This window comes from Telopea speciosissima, chromosome 7 (assembly GCF_018873765.1).
Source record: "Telopea speciosissima isolate NSW1024214 ecotype Mountain lineage chromosome 7, Tspe_v1, whole genome shotgun sequence".
Lineage (NCBI taxonomy): Eukaryota > Viridiplantae > Streptophyta > Magnoliopsida > Proteales > Proteaceae > Telopea > Telopea speciosissima.
In genome coordinates, this window is record NC_057922.1 from 16,127,156 (window position 1) to 16,144,782 (window position 17,627).

Consider the following 17,627-nt stretch of genomic DNA (forward strand, 5'->3'; position numbering starts at 1 on the left):
AAATCAACAATTGGATTTATGTGAAGAAATGGAAGAAACCTACAGAGAAGGAATATTAAAAATCAATGGATTTATCTGATAAATTATTTTCCATTTAATTTTCCCTCAGTATCTGATTCATTATTTCCTTATATTTGGTGAGTATCCATCTAGACTGTCCCTTGCCCACGGTATTGTCACATTTTTGAAGATCAGATGGTTCAGATTATTTGTGTACATCCCTACGAACAGAAGAATTGTCTTTACAAAATTATTTTACGATGAGTTGTGGTGCGCTTCATGCCCATGCTCACTAGGAGGTTTTGAGTTAGAGGCTCCTAACTATTGGATTCAGATCCTTTATTGCCGAGTTGCCCGGTAAGACCCTACTGTCAAGACATAGCAAGTTGGTAAATGATTGCCTTACCCCCATTCGGACAAGGTGCTCGGGTAGGGGTAAGACGATCATTCATCGCCTTGTTGTGTCTTGGCAGTAGGGTCCTGCTAGACACCTCAGCAATAGAAGATCCAAATTGCTAACTATTACCTTATCTTGCGTTTCATGCCCATGCTCACCAAAAAGTTTTGTTAGAGCCTCTTAATCGTTACTTTATCTATCCCCTTAGTAAAAATAATAATATTATATAACTTTCTTTTTTTTAAAAAAAAATTTCTTATTTTATGGATTCTCTCTAATTCCTAAAGCTCAACAGTTTTAGGTGGAGATGCTGATATGTGACAGTTCAGACATCCAACGGTCTGAGCTCATTGACTATTTTGAGGTTGGACCGTTGGATATTCGGATTGCCATGTCGGCATTTTCCTTGGACTGATGTGTAGGTCCTACTGCACATGCGGTTAAGATTTTAAAGCTGCGTTACTTTTACAAAATTATTTTACGGTTTTAAATTCATGAATTAAAGGGGTATTTCCTTTTTTTCTTTTATCAATTATATAAATACTTTTCCTACACGTGGACACAAAAACCTATGCCGGCTTTAATTTTTATTTATTGGACAAGCATACTTTACCAAAATAATAATAAAAGATAAGCATCGTTGCTTGGTCGTATAACCCACCACAACAGTGCCAATGAGAGGGTGTACAGGGCATCCGGCTCCTCTCATACGGCTTGCCCCACCTCCCTCTCTTCACCATAGCGGTGCCAATGGGAGCATGCATGGAAGCATCAATACGGTGAGATGTCAGCCTTTCATGGGGGCAGGTGGTCATTTCACAATCCTCTGTATCCAGACACAGGGGTCATACTACCTATTAGGGTTCTTTTTCTCTTTTAGCTTTTTGGAAAAGGATTTCAAACGACACGTCCATATTGGAATCTCTTAACAAGCTCCTTGAGAGTCATCCGATTTTCTTTCAATCTTTCTTGTCACCTTCATTGATCTATTTTCATCCTGACTTTAATATTTCAAACTCTTCTATCTAAAAAAAAAAGGGGTGATGTTTCCTGGGTGGGATGCAAGGGCACATCATGCACACCAACTAATGAGAGTGAATGCGGTGGCACAAAAAGAGGCGAAATTTCAGCCATACATGGGGGTATGGCGGTCATTCTGGCCCCTATTGTGTGTCGGTGTGGCCGTGGCCCTACGTCTCACATAGAAAACATTCTCTAACCAAAAAAAAAAAAACAATTTCTCAAATTCTAGTGATCATATTTTTCCTCAACTGTTCTTGTATACCAGAATTCAAAGTCTTGAAATCAATGCTATGTTCACCTTGAGCTTTACGCTTTTGAAGTCTCTTTGAAGTCGTCACTAAGTTGCAAGTCATTGTTAAACCCTCCTGTATTATCCACCTCTGCCATCATTGCTTGTGGGCAGCTGATTTATCTACCAAACGCCAAAAACGAATTCCTCTCCAACGTACGTTAGACGGCTGGAGCTCTCCTTTGGGCACGTGTCGGACAGCTCCAGCCGTCCGTTGCGTTGGAGAGGATCCGGACTCCGACTAAACTTGCTCTTCGTCATCGTCACGTTGAAACGATCAGCCCTAGGACACCAAAAATGCAATATGCAAAAGACCAGTTGCATATCACCGTCATTGGATAGGTATATTGTGATCATGTATAGATTCATGATTCTCTGTTGGGGGTATGATGTCTTGTTATGTCACTTGTGTTGGTGGGTTGATTCTAAAGGACTATTAAAAGGCTGTATGGTCCGATATATCTCATGATTGGCAGTCTTGGAATTTACCACCATCTATAGCTAGAGCAAAGTTCTCTTTTTAGGTTAGCCTTGGTGATGGCAAGTGGGTTTCAATTTGGAGAGATCCTTGGATTCTATCTTTAGATGGATTTGTTAGACCTAGTTTTGTTATCCCTTAGCTCATTTTCTTCCTCTGGTTGTTTGTTCTCACCTTTATCTCCAAGTGGTAGCATTACTACCAAGTCACTAGTGGAGATTTTTATCTAGACCTTCGGTTTCCATTGATAATCGGCAAGCAGGGTGTGGAAATTGAAAATTCATCCAAAATTTAAAATGTTCTTATAAAAAATTTGAGATGGGGAATTCTGATTAAGAAAAGAATTTTTTTTTTTTGGTTGGGATTGATGATACTTGTGTCCTTTGCAATATTGAGTCAAAGTTTGAATGGTTTCTCTATTTGCAAAGCCTTTACATGTGAGAACTAAGGAAAAAAATCCTCAATTCTTTAATCTCCGAGTGCGGTGCAATTCGGGGTCTGGGGCTTGACATGTGGAAGATGCGACATCCAACGATACCGAGCTTGAGAAGAAAGAAAGAAAAAAAAATGGATCAATCAAACTCACACTGTTGGATGAAACATCTTCCACGTGTCGAGCTCTAGACTCCGAATTGCATCGCACTGTACGACTTAATCTAGAGCCTTTCAGGCTCCTTATCTATTTTCTGTTTCTTCTTTAACATTTTGTTTCTTATGATATGCTCGAAATTTATGTATTTTTCAGGACTCATCTCCTAATCCATTTACATTTTTGTCTAATATTCAAAAAATGGGCTTCTGATTTGAAACTCTCTCTTCTTTTGATTGTAACTACCCAGCCCTGGAAAACCATGCTTTGATCCCATCAGGTCCACTTGGTCTACCACCAATGGGTCATCCTGTCTTAATCTATCATGCTTTCTTTGATCATTCTACTTCTCAGTCTGGATGAGTTGCACTACTTATTCCAATTTAAAAAGAAAATAAGGTTATCACAACAACTGTCCAGTCCATTTTGCTCTACTAGTCGATTTGATTGAAAAGGACCTGAAGACTCAAAAATCTGATCCTTGAGGACTAAGGTTTCTCCAAAAATTGGAACTGACAGATAGTATGGAATATGTAGCTGCAAAGCGGTGGCTAGTGGAGATATTTCTCTTTTTCCACACCAATAGCCAAAGTCCTTGAACCCAAACATGATGCGCATAGAATAGCCCACCCATGCCCCAACGAGGAAAAAACAATTGGGTAGAAGCTAGAGCAATCCTAAGATTCATCAACTGTTCAAACCTCACTTTCCTTTGAATTCATTTGTTTAAAGATAAATCTCATTAATCAAAGAAACATAAAACATGAACTGAAACTCTGAATATTGAGGTTGAGAGCAGGGTTTTAGGAACCGTTTTCGGATTGGCCGATGCATCGGTAACGAACCAATACAGTTTTTTGATGAAAAAAATGGTGTTTTTATTTAGTATTATATCAATACCATGAACTGAATCCCTGGTTAAGAAGCTGAATCAGATAAGTACCAGAACTCTAAACCTTGAAAACAAGTTTTCAGTGTTTCAAAATAGCCGTAAGATCATTCATGCTTAAAAAATAAATGATCATGATTTATGAATGAAAAAGATTATCAAACAGATTCCAAGGAATTAACTTCACATATGATTCAACAAATCAAATTATATGGAGCTTTTATTTATTTTTCTCTATTGTCTAACATTTCTATTTTTGGACAGAAGCACCAAAAACTAAACAGATCATTCAAAATTTCATACCTCTACACCTGTATATCAATCATTCTCTCCTACACCTTCAGGAACCACCACATCATCTTACTAAATCAGCAACCAATCAACCAATAAATGAATTTCTGTACAAATCCCACCTAATTATGCGTCCTGGTTTGCGGGAGTCAAAAATCCAAGTGGAGAGGTCTTCAAGCTTCTAGATGGCACACAGTTTGTCCCATGGCTAGTATATGAGAATGATCTGGAACCCCCATGGAGTGATTTTTGTGTATATATCTTATGGTCCTCTGTGATCTCTAGCGCTAACCTGTATAAATCTTTCACGAGTAACCATTCTTTACAGTGTGGCCCTGTTAAGCGACCAGGGGGTTCCTTCTCCAAGCAATTGACTCATAGCATTGAAACCATAAAGATGATACTCCATTTGTCATGTGCCATCTCCAGCATCTTCGGTTCTGACTTGTTCATATACTTTCAATGTCTCTGCAACGAAGTTCCCCAGAGCCTCAAAGATCGGAATAAGACCCGCTTGTAAACTACTGGAAGCAGCATTATGGACTTCTTTAATGGTTTCCTTATGTCTAGCCCTCTCTTCTTCCAATCTCTTTCTCATGGAATCAAGATCCACCTTTAGATCATCAAGTGGTGAAACTCCACTCTCAGTGGGAATCACTGATACAGTAGTCTTCTCTGACAATGCATCTTGATCCCGATGAAGTCTTATTTCCTCCTTGCGGAGTGATCTTAGTCGTTTCTCAAAATCCTTGGTGAGATACTCAGCTTTGAGTCTCTGGCGTTGCTCCTCATCTTGCCTCTCCCAAAGCCCGTGCAAGCTCAAAGCAAAAGCATGTATTGCATCTGCCACCCCCGTCTCTGAAAGCCTCTCCATTGCATGGAACCAATCATTGCCGGTAATGAAAGCAGGAGGAGCTCCTACCCTGCTGGGGGAGAATGGAATGACTCCATCTAGAGTTTCTTCCCGTTCCTGGTGCAGGCTATTCAGAAGCCATCCATTCAGGGACTCAACATATGCTTTCTGAGTGTTGACCCATGTATTAAAACGAGTACACCAATTCAGAAGCTGCACTTCCAATTCCACAGTAGCCCTCAAGCTCGAATCTCTTCGTACGCTTGTGTTTGCTATAAGGTTACGACTTTTGCTCTCTATGATGGCTTGGAACTGCTTCTGATGGCACTTAAGCATGGACCTCCACATTCTAGTCAACCTGCACATACAGTAATGACCTGAGAGTGGGAACTCCACATCAGCATTTTACGGACTGCTTATTCAGAACAGAAAATGTAACGGTTTAAAAGAAGCACTATAGTGCAATCATCCAAACAAATAGAGAAATTGTCAGGCAAAGAGAGAGAGAGAGAGAGGCCCATTTGAATGATAGACCAAAGTAAAAAAATGGAAGCTTTTCCATGCCTTGAAAAGAACATAGTAAGCTTACGTAAATCCTCCACAAGCCATAAAAATATTAATACCATGTCTTATGCACCTTATTATAAAGCAATATAGGTTACCTGAAGCCAAAGGATATGCAAATGTATCAACATGATTAGAGATGCCAGGGCTCACAGACCATTCTTGAGGGATTTTAGGCCAGTAAGAGCAACAAAAGGCACTCTGAAAAGTAATCCCATGGTTTCAGCATTGAGCAATTGTTCTAAAGCAATTTTGGATAGACAATCCTAGTTTTCAGCAATGACTAAGGTACTAATGTTGGTCTAAAGAAAGAGAAATGTGTACTAAAGGTAGGTTCTCCAACTCTGACTGCAAAGAAGAAGACAGGTTCCAAGAATGGACCTGTATATGAGAAAGAACAAAAGGAAAAAAAATCCTTGGCAATGGCAAAATGATGAAAGCCATAATGTTTTTGCTATTACATCACAAATTAGACATAGATAATGGGGAGCTATTAGTAGCCAAGGTCAAAACCTAGTGTGGGTGTTAAAATGGTGACTTGGGTGTCTAGGAAGAGCAAAACCCAGCACAGGAATCTAGCACACAAGCATCTGAAGGAACCAACTTAAGTAAAAGAAGCTGAACTAGGAGTATCGAAGGAGGGTGACAACATCAGTTTTCTAATAATTATTGATTAACTCAAACACTGATAAATGATAAACATTACTATTCACATATAGACACATATAGTCGTTACTCCAGTTGCCATAATTAATACAGTTGAACCAGGCTAGTACCAGTTGGGATAGCAGGGTGGAATGGCATCACAAAATGAATACTTGCATTTGCAAATGGGGAAAAGCTGCACATATATTTCTTTAACAAGCCATTTAATCACACACAAACATATGTTGGCAAGCATGCAGAACAAAGAATATCTGAGTGAAAGAACTGTCAACCGATGTTAGACATACTTTGGCTAATAAATGTTTCAAAGTTGTTGAATTTAACCATCCCTTGAAAAATATTCCCTTTTTTAAACCAGTGGCGGTTTTAAAATCATGCAAAACCCTTGGCACAAACAAAGCTTGACATTTACAAACAGACTCAGGTTTATACTATCCTTTCCAAACACAGGGAAATAGGTTTTTTGGGGGCATTATTCTATTAATGCATCAACAGTTTCTAATTGTCATCTAGATCTGTTTGCACACACAGTTTGTTTGTGGGTGCGTAAGTGTTGTATGTTATCTAAGCTTTGCCACTTCAGTCTAATTCATAGGTGTTGCTTGCTTAATCATCCAAGTCTGAACACATTTAATGCTATCTACAAATAATAGGAATTAATTTCAATGTAGTTAAGATAGTTAAGATGCAGCAGTGGGCGAACCTTGGCGCAATGGTTAAGTTGCGCTATTACAACTTGTTGGTTGCAGGTTCAAAACTTGGAAACAGCCTCTCCTGCGAAGCAGGGGATAAGGCTGCATACATTTGCCCCTCCCAAACCCTGCAGTAGAGGGAGCCTCATGCACTGGGGCGCTCTTTATTTTTTTATTTATTTTTTTTTGTAGTTAAGAACTTAAGATGCAGCATTGCACGCCTCAAGTGAGTGTGCACCCCTCATGCCTCATTCCATGGGGCCTAGCACTTCACTCAGGATCACACCTATGTTTACTGCCTTATTGTGCACCAATGCACAACTGTGTTGGGTTGTTCCATCCAAGCAAACAAAGCATTTTAGCATTAGAGGCTTCCTAACATATAGTAAATAAAGCATGCTCTATGATTTCGTAAATTGGTTCAGTTATGGTGCTTGGGCCTTATTATACTGCACAACAATTATGTGCCAAAGAATGTAGGTTTTGTTTGGTCAATGTAATTGTTGCTGGTTACTTGTAATTTTGTCCGGTGGCGCAATGTTATTTTCATACTGTGTTAATTGTTATAACTTATTTTATGCTAACTTTCTCATTCATGCAAAGTATGTGTTACTGCTTAGTGTCTATAACATGTAATCTTTTAAATTGTCGTTCACATCAGTGGGTATGCGCCTCACATGGCAGCTTGCCTTCAGTAAGTGCAAGTAATGTACGAACCAATTGTGCGTTCAGAAACTGAAATTCAAGGGGAATCACAAAAATAAGATCAAGTAATGATCTTCGAAGTGTATACAAATGATACTAATTATAATGAAATAAATAAATGAGTTGAAGGGGATAAACTCAGCCATGGTTGCTCTCTTCAAGTGCCATTCAGCTTTTGTGAATGCAAATGATCTAAACGTGCAATGATAGAAATAAGACAGAAAGTTACGTACCCATGAATCAATTCAGTGAGTTGGGGTTGCAACTCTTCATCTCTTAATTTGTGTATCCTGTTTGATATAGCATCAATAGCTCTAATAGCAACATCAATTTTGGTGAGCAACTTCCTAATTGAAGCCTGAGTGGCATCAATCTTATAGGTCTCCGCACCACTATCATCCAAGACTTTCAGTCTCTTACACTTCTTTTCGTAGATAACTCGAAGTCTTTCTTCATCCTAAAATTATTCCAACCAGAGCTAAACAAGGTAAGCAAGAATTGGACCAGAACTGGAGTAAAATCAAAGTACCTGAATCATAAACGAAACAATGTAAAAAGGGGGGAAATTTGCAAATTTCATGCTCATTTGAGCATTAACGTATCCGCAACCAGTAACAACCACTGGTTCCCAAAAAAAAAAAAGAATGGAACACAGACAAGCACAAAATGAGCTAAACTTTATCAATGTTTTGGGCATGATCTGATTTCGATTTGTCTTTGTTCAAACTTAAAAGTTAGAACCCCTTGAACTCAATGTACAATTTCACTAACTCGATCAATAAAACATTAATAAGGTGTTTGCTTGTAGTGGTAACAGTTCAAATAGAGCTATTTTGTTGTTTTCTACTTTAAAAGATCATTTAGCATGCATGTATGTCCATGTTAGTGTGAAAGGTGGAAGAATGGAAAAAGCATCATCCCACAGAAACCGAAGTTTTGGGCACATGACGTATATGGTCTAAGAAATGGTTTACATCTGCAACCAAGTGAATACGTGGATGACATGTCTGGAAAAAAAAAGAAGTAAACAGATGAATGGCTAAGGCAATAATTATGAAAAAAAAAGTGTACAAAAATTGTAAGTACCCAACTTACTTAAATGCATCATTATTATTAGGATTCAATCATGGTATCATATTCAGAATTAGCTATTATACTACATTTAAATACATATTGTAGTACAAAAAGATGGGGAGCATAATTATTAATGCACAAAGACTTTCAATTAGCACCATCACTTCCAAAGAGGACCACAACTCCCTCAAACCATTTTCATTAAGGCAAAAACATGGTTCAAAATTATGGGAATGACCGAAATTCCATGAAAAAATTTCAGTTTCATGTAGAGTCAAAATGAAACCAATGTCAACTCGCTACATATAGAAGGTTGCGACCGAAATTTCAGTACCAGTTCGACATTTCTATACCAAACAGTATTATAAATTCAATAAGTCGAACGAAATGGTTTGAAATTTTGACCCATTTTGTTCTTTTCGTGCATTTCAACAATAAGAGGGATAAAGGCCACGAAAACTCCAAATCATATTTTTTTGCCAAATCACCTACATTTTTTGGTGGAACGAGGTGTTAGGGATCACTACAACACATCTAAAGTGACAATTTTGCTGGATCTGTTCAAGATTCCAATTTGGAGGATACAACAGTGTACGGCGAACCGTAGCAACCTAGGGTCCGAAAGAAAAACTATCATTTTGAGTGTGCTTTTTTTTATTATAATCTACAGGTTCAAATAAGTTTATAAACGTTTAATTAAGGTTCATCTGAAGTTTCAGGCCAAAATATGGCCACCACTGAAATGGTCAACCGAAATGTGCAGCCAAAAAATGCAAGATTTTTGGTTGAAATGAAATTTGAAAATCGACCAAAATCAGAAATTTTTTAACTATGTGCAAAAATATAATGGTCCAAATTATTTGAACAAATTCCTAGAGCCCATCCCCTTTTTCCGTACATTTATGCTCAACTAGGGAAAAAATCTGGATTTCATTGAAATATCTATTTACCCAAAAAAAAATTTCTCTTGTTTGTTAGAATTGCAAAATTGGGGTCTACAAATGGTGAAGAACTCTCTGATATGGATCTTTCTTAGTTAAGTCAAAACATAACATGTAATCAAAAGGAACAAACATGGGAGAGGAAAACAGAGGCCATCACATATTATGGTGCCCCCAGCAAAAAAAAAGACTACCTGAGATGAGCCTCTAGGAATTACTGACCATCATCCCATGACTAGGAAGTATAAAACCTTTTGAAGAGGACAGGAGGCAAATTACAAGAACCAAACCAAGGATATGCCAATGAAAGCATGGCATCCAAATAAAACATGGATGACATGAAATACAGACTATCATGCTATAAAACTTTAGAAAGAAGAAGAGAAGGAACTTCCCAACTTAGTCAGACGATCAAGGTAAAGTAACCCACATGACAGAACAAAAGCATGGAAAACATGAAATTATTAGTTTCACATGAAAGATTTAAGAAAAAAATCATATAATTAAAAAGATCAATTTGGATAATGGTCAATATACAGCTTTTCAAAATAGGAGGTTGAAATACAAGAAGGATATGAGTTTTGGGTCTAAAATCTCAAGTCCTGCAGGGATTAAGAGTTCTGTACAGCATTTCCTGTTTTAAAAGGAATGGAATGAATACTGTAGTCAAGGAACTCTAGATTTGGAGGATTTGCAAATTGCCCAGATTCTGGGAGCAGAGCATGTGTAACTGTGTAAGAAGGGAGAAGTAACAGAGGCAATATCAGTACAAAAAGTTTAGGTTATGTCATATCTATGTTGTTATATAAAAGGGAATAACATGCATGGCTCTTATGCCTTCCTGCTCCCATTCCTCCAAACACACTCTTGCCTCCCCCCTTTCCCTTAAAAGAAAATTAAGGAAACCAGATATGTGTAACCATTGGTTCATCTATCCTTAAGCCCCTTCTATATTTAAAAAAGATAAGATATGAATATTGCCCCATACTTGGTTTCTTCTCACTTTTGCCTTCAATCTTTCATTAAATACCCTCCTGCATATTATGAAATTATCCCCACACTTAATTTTACCATGATGTTCGTATCCAATCTAAACTCTCTCAGGCATGCTCGCTGCAGGGAATAAGAGTTCCATATCTACTGGTTAGAAGGAATGGAATCAATGATGCCTTTTATAGATGTAGTGAAGCAATGCCAGCTAGGGGGTTTTCAAAACTGCCAGAACCAGGAGCAGAAGAATAGTAGTCAGAAAAGAGCAGTGACATAGAATTAATATCATTACATTCAGGTCATGTTATATCTATGCATGGATCTTATGATCTTCTACTCCTAATCCTCAACCAAAATTTTCTGCCATATACATTTATTTAACCATAGGTTTATTTATTGTTTAACCAAATATATTTTAAAGATAAAATACAAATATTCTGCCATCATTGCTTATCCTCTGCCCATACATTTAATCTCCTAAATCTTTCTCATAAAATCCTCCTAAATTCGTATCTTTTAAGGGGGTCATTTTGTTTAGATAATGCAATCTCATATTACAACAACAATTCAGCCTTATCCCAACTAAATGGGGTCAGAATGCAATATCATATTAAATTTCTAAATAATTGGCCTTTTTAAATAAAAGCCCATTTTGCTTTACAAACAAAAAAGTTTGTTCACAAATCATTGAAAGGGTAGAACTTCTCACATTTTGTACTTACCTAGGAGAGAAGAATTTTAGACAACTTAAATTTCCATTATGTTATCAAATGTATGAACATCACTATATCAGTAACGCACCAGAAATGCCCAATCAGAACTTTGGTCTGTTGACTTTTTCATCTTTAGAAGATATTCTAACTGACATATAGTAAAACATAATGAACCAGGTAAAGAAAAGGGCCCTTAACTAGAACTTGATAGGGATTTCTGTCTAATGGAGGTACATAGTTCTACGAAATTCATATTTGTTTAACATCAGACTCCAGATCCAATCAATTGCACAATACGAATATTAAATTTCTTTTTTATTATTATTATTATTATAAGCTATTACATACCTTAACTTCCTTGTAAAGCTTCTTCTCCCACACATAAAGCTGCTCCAAAGTTGATGAAAGCTTCATTCTGATATCCATCTCAGAACCCCCAATCAGGCCCTTGGCCATTTTCGTTGTGCTATCTGCTGCCCTCTCTGACCGTCGTGATGGAGGGTGTGAAAATGTCACTGTGGGAGTAGTTATGAAATCCAGGATCCTGGATGAGATCACTGCAGAAAGACACAAGTTCCACAAATGTGGTAACCAGACAGCTGAACAATGAGATAGACTTTTCTATCAACTATGTTCTAATTAGCAAATTAACAAGAGTAATCCATTTGATTATCAACCAGATTTGAAACAAACATGGAAAAGTATGATAATGCAATTTATGAAGCCAAAGCTTAACCATGACTGTTAGTTTCATTTCTCAGCTATTATTTATGAAGATCAAACGTGAGACACAAAACGCAATCCCAGACATGGATCCCTCTGGGATCCCTTTAAAGATACATAACACTAGTATTTCACTTGTTTACATGCACTACTTCTAGATGTTCCATATATCTTCATGACTTCATTTCAACCTTAATGCTCGTACATAGACCCTTTTTTATGTCCTAACATCTTTTAATACCAAATCTACAGCAGATACACTGGCCTGTAGGGTTATTGGGATCAAAATGTCTTATGCTTTGTGTGGCTATCTGATGATGGTTCAAGTTCTTTTTTCAAGCTAGAAACTGTGACGTTCTTCCATGAGGGTCAACCAGCAAGAAATATCCTCCAGCAGTATCCGGGTATGCATGAAAGCTAAAACAGTGAAACACAAATAATAACATCGGGAGAAGAATTTTCAGCTCCAGATGCCAAAAGTATTCAAGGTGCTCTCTCTAAAATGCATGGATTTGCCCCTTGAAGGATAACACTAATAGGTCATCTAGCTAAGAACATAACAGAGTAAGGTCCTCTTATGGAGAGAGACTGGATTTGCCCCCTTGAAGGATAACACTAATAGGTCATCTAGCTAAGAACATAACAGAGTAAGGTCCTCTTACAGAGAGAGAGAGAAAGATTAAAGACAGTATAACACCGGATACATAACAGGAAAGATAAGAGAACAATAACTGACGTCCTCAGTCTTCACCTTTAAGTATGGTACGTCTTGACTGATAAGGCAGCTTTCCCACCTCAAGCAAAACTGCGACCTCTTTCCCATACTCAGACGCATTCACAAACTCGTCCCTAATCTCCTTTACAACTTCCCGGAGGTCCCGTGTGCCATGAGCAGCCAATGTGGTCAAGCTACTCGCCTTGGAGGACTCAACATGTCCACCAAGCTCACCAACTTTAGTTGAAGCCTCATTTATCTCAAAGCTCACACCTTTCCTCCTGGGATTCTCTTCTTCTTCAATGCTTTTCGGAGCAATAGTTTCAGGGCTACTCTTAATTTCTTTCTCCTGAACTGATGGCAAACTATCTTCACTCTGCAATGGTGCAGCAGCCCGAGAAGTGCCCTCACCCGAATCCCCTTTTACATCTTCCTCCACTTTCTTCCCCTTGCGTTGTTCTGCTTCCTTTAATGGCTTTGGTTCATTCTCATCTTCCAAATCAGGAATTCCTTCTCTCTCCCTCACTTCCTTTGAATCAGGACTACTAGTGGTCGACCCAATTCTGTAACTCCCCCTAGAATAATACCCGGGATAACCACCGTCAACCGAATTGAAAGGATCGAGGAAGTCCCAAGCAGAGACCTGAGGGGGCGGCGGAGGAGAAGGAGTTGCCGCCGGAGGACTTGGTGGCCGGTTATTGTAAGGATCACGAGGCGGCGAATGCATCGGAATTCCGAAGTAACCCCCCATCCCATACTGTGGATTCCCAGAGTATGAATATTCCGGCCACTGAGCTGCCGCTGTAGACATTCGAGGCCCCTCGTAAACGACAGAAGGAACTGCCGTCGATGACCTCTTCATGTAGTACGTCGAGTACGAGTAAGGATACGGATTCCCTCTTGAATCAATGGGCGGCCAAGACGACGAAGCTTCAGGTTCAGGCCCTTCAGGGCTCCCGTGGCTGTGAAGCTTTGACGATTCCGACTCCGCCTCAGTATCGGACCCCGAGTCGATATGGATATGTGAATCCTCTTCCGGCGAGTGATGATGCGAGAAGGAGAGCGAATGCGAAAGAGAAGTCGACGAAGACGAATCCTTATTGTCTTTTTTCTTTTTTCCTTCGTCTGATGGCAGAGTGAGGACTGGAGAAGATGGAGGGGAAGATCCAACACCGATGACCAGTTCCTCTTCGACGAATCGACAGAGAGCTTCGCCGACGTCTTTCAGTGACCGGAAGTACGAGACGTGACTAGAAGCGAGGGCGTAGCGGTGATTGGCGGTAGCTTTGATGTACTCTTTCCTCTTTTTGCAGAGAGTCACCAGAGGCAAATCGTCTACTTTGGACCCTCCACAGCCCATATCAAATCCAGAAAACCTAACCTCACCTCTTCTCTTATTAACATCTCCATGCCTGAACGCACAAATGCAACACAGTAGTAGAAAACATGATGAGAAAAAGGTCGCAGGGGACACCCGATCCGAAGAAGATCTCCATTACACACAGAAGGAAAACTGAAAACGATACCAAAATAAATAAACAGAAACCCTAATAAAGAGAGAGAGTGATAGTCTATATGTGAGAGTGAAGAACAATAAATCTGAACCAAATTTGGAAAAACAGGGGATTAAAAATAGAAGATTTTATGGAAAGAACGAATTAATTGAAAATCTGACCGTTGATATCTTTGAGCTCCGCTCGTTTCCGTCCATGCGACAGATAGACAGACAATAGAGTGGATTTTGGATTTTTGAATCCGAAACTGATAAATCTGACCTCTGAGCTGAGAATTGAAATGAAAATCTCGGTTCTGAAGTCGAATTTTTTATTGGATTTTTAAATTTTTTTACTATATTTCCTTCCCTCTCGATGTGTCATTGGGTTTCGTGTTCTATAGAGAAATCAGAGAGAGAGAAAGAGGAGCAGACGTACGCAGAGCAGAGAGCTCGAAGAATCCGTCATTCGAAACGGACGCCATTATCATGGCATTAGAGACACCCGTCTTTCATGAAGCTCTGTAATTTAACCATTTCTCTCTCTCTCTCTCTAATGTTCAAAGTTTTTTGTTTCAGACCTGCAAAATATTATATTCAGCCACGCGGAGAGAGTCTATGTGGCAGTACTTTTTGGTTGATTAAAAGACAGTTTTGACCTCTAAAAGGCCTTTTACACGTATCGACATGGAAAGAGGGTTTTGTTTGTCGCTATTGTCTTCGTCGTCGTGGAATACTTTTTTTTTTTTTGGGTAGAACGTCGTGGTATAACTAAAACGGAAAGAGGAAAGGAGGTAGGAGTTGTTGGAAAGTTACAAACTTTAACTGTGAACCTGCTATGCTGGCCGTTCGATTGGAACCTGATGTTATTTAGTGGGGAAATCTTTGGGTGATTTGTTATCTTAGAAAAGGTGAATTTTGGTGTAGTTTGATGGAATCTGTTAGAGGAATAGGTGGCCAATTTTCAATCAACCACTTCTTTGACCCATGCAAGCCCCATGAGGCTATGATCCTTCAACGTTGGTAGGACCCACCTTTCCACCCTTAGACCACAGCCTATCGCTTTCTAATTTATATATGCCCCACCCACTATCCCACGGAAACTTAGGTTGAGTCATCCAATTTGACTCAAAATTTTGATAAACTTAGATCAAGAATTATGTAGACTCGGCCAAGATAAAATATAATTTTTATAAATATATATATATATATATATATATATATATATATATATATATAGGGATGTTGTTCTCAGTTCCGCAGTGCAGTTTGCGCTAGACACATGGGGGTGGGTGCAATGACCACCCTGCCCCTTTGCACAGGCTGCTCATGTGCTTGGATGTAGGCTATGCTACAACACAAAGAACATTCTTTCGTATATATAAAAAAATTTAATTACTTGTTGACGGGATTGAATAAATAAATTAATAAATATAAAATAAAAATGTAAATTGTAAAATATTAAAAAATAATAATTTGCAAAGTGCAAGATACAATTGTATATAATGTCATAAAAATACATAATTTTGTTGTACAAAAAAAAATACATAATTTTGTAATTTCTACTTGATCGCATGATCTCTACACAAGCGTCTAGGTCAATACGTGAGCATACTTGAGTATCTACCCAGGGAACAGAGACGTCATCTCACGATGTTCTGTTAAAGGGTATAGGAAACACCACCGAATATAGAGCTTTTTCTCTAACTGAAAATATACTATAATAGACAGTGGAGGTTATAAGTTAAGCAGTAGGAAATCGAATTTGTTGCTATAGAAATTCTCACTTCCTTTATACTTGTCTTTTTTCGTTGTGTAGTTGTGGGAGGAATGATGTACCATTAACTTTATAAAGATTTATATGAAGGTCTCTTACAAAGACAATCATAACAAGTGGCCTTTCTCCTATTAGAAATCTATGAAATTTTTTATTTATTTAAATATTTTTTGGGGGGAGAAGTTGTTGATGGGTGAGGGAGTCAATGGAGTCTATATTCTAATATCTTTAATATAAATATTATATCCTAATTTTAGCTATTAAAGAATTACTATAGCATAATCACTATAACACGTCCTTACCCAAAAAAATCAATTCATTTAATATACCATTGGGTTACAATATTTTATCTAATTGCAATAAAATCAAAAGGGTAAATTACACATCACCCCCTAGTTTTCAAACGAAACTCAAATCAACCCTTGAATTTTGAAAAAAACTCAAATCACCTCATCTACAGTAATGGTATTAATCTGTTGTTAGTTATTGGTGTGAAAGGACTATTTTATCCTTATACTAAAACATTAGAATTAAATTTACAATACTAGTCTTCCTTCATCTTCAACATTGGTTAAGGGTAGTTTAGAGATTTAAATTTATTTAATTGGTTGACATCAACACTTAACAGCATAAAACTAACGATAGGGACTAATTTGTTATATTGGGGTCTAAATCAGGAGTGATTTGAGTTTTTTTAAAAACCAAGGGATGATCTGAGTTTTGTTTGAAAATCAAGGGCTGACATGTAATATACCCAAATCAAAATTCATGCAATGAAGCTCCATTCGTTCTTATTGAACTCACTCATTGTTGGCTTTTTGACTATACAAAACTTAAATTTGGGAAAAGAACTTTGTCTGGGAGCAGAGTGTCTACACCCAGACACGGATGAAGCAAAATTACCACTTTGTTCCCATGAAAGTTCAACGTCTTGCCTATGTTGATGCATCAATGCGTGCTCCCATTGGCCTTGCATTGGCATAGGGGCACACTCTTGGATAGAAAACTCTTTCCTTAAGTTTATAGTAGAGAGAGATTGTTTAGTGTTTATATTTGAAGTTCAGTTCTTTGTAAAAACTTCCCTTCATCAATCCAAAATCGGAAGGCATCTCAAAATGTATTTTTGTAAAAGTGATGTATTTATAATTATGTACGATCCTTCCTCTTGCGGAAACATTAGTGGGAGTTTGGAGCTATAGAAAGGCTAAACGAGAACTGTTATTCTACCATAAAAAATAAAAAAAACCTGTTAATTAGGATCTCATACCAAATCAAGAATTAAGAGAACATAAATATTTCTAAGATAATTAATACTTTAAGGATGTGGGTATGACAGATAGGAAGACCATATAGAATTTTGCAAATTTTATGAGGGATGAGAGATTTCACAAAGATGAGGACGAGCCTCAATGCAACGATAAGGATGCTCTATTGCAATCTAATGATATTAAAAAAAGAAAAACCTTCTATATGAAATGGGATAAAGACTGTTGTACATATGCCTCTCCCAAGACGTTGCAATAGTAAAATCCTCATACACTGAATACATGGTTTGAGGAATTGATATCAGATCACCAGAATTGGACAATTCTTACTAACAAGAATAAATTCATCTGATCCAACTTGTTTTAGGGTGATCTGAATTGATCTCAGATTGATATTGTTCGAGTCCAAGACCAATCCCCAATGCCACTACTGATTATTAAAACTGTAAAGAAATATTTTTTTTTGAGTAATCACACAAATCACATGTAAAGTTCAAAAGA

General features: G+C 37.9%; 1 protein-coding gene across 3 annotated transcripts; it reads right to left on the minus strand.

Moving 5' to 3' along the window:
• Positions 1 to 4,255: 4,255 nt before the first annotated feature.
• Positions 4,256 to 14,628, minus strand: LOC122668031 (protein ALTERED PHOSPHATE STARVATION RESPONSE 1-like). 3 transcript variants are annotated; one of them, XM_043864562.1, is made up of 5 exons: positions 14,524 to 14,628; positions 12,629 to 14,004; positions 11,503 to 11,711; positions 7,670 to 7,893; positions 4,256 to 5,167 (listed from the first exon to the last, which is right to left on the minus strand). In XM_043864562.1, exons 2-5 carry the CDS (start codon positions 13,950 to 13,952, stop codon positions 4,369 to 4,371), a joined length of 2,556 nt encoding a protein of 851 aa, XP_043720497.1. In that variant the 5' UTR covers positions 13,953 to 14,004; positions 14,524 to 14,628; the 3' UTR covers positions 4,256 to 4,368. The 3 variants fall into 3 exon arrangements, with proteins under 3 accessions (XP_043720497.1, XP_043720495.1, XP_043720496.1); XM_043864560.1 differs by lacking the exon at positions 14,524 to 14,628 and adding an exon at positions 14,268 to 14,423; XM_043864561.1 differs by lacking the exon at positions 14,524 to 14,628 and having other exon boundaries at positions 12,629 to 14,104.
• Between the last annotated feature and the right edge of the window lie 2,999 nt (positions 14,629 to 17,627).

Excerpts from the sequence above, each read along its gene's own strand:
- LOC122668031 (XM_043864562.1), bottom strand. The coding sequence starts at position 13,952 with ATGGGCTGTGGAGGGTCCAAAGTAGACGATTTGCCTCTGGTGACTCTC. Across the intron at positions 11,712-12,628 it reads AAGACGTACCATACTTAAAG|TGATCTCATCCAGGATCCTG; the intron begins GTGAAGACTGAG and ends GTCTTTCTGCAG. Across the intron at positions 5,168-7,669 it reads CTCACTGAATTGATTCATGG|GTTGACTAGAATGTGGAGGT; the intron begins GTACGTAACTTT and ends CTGTATGTGCAG.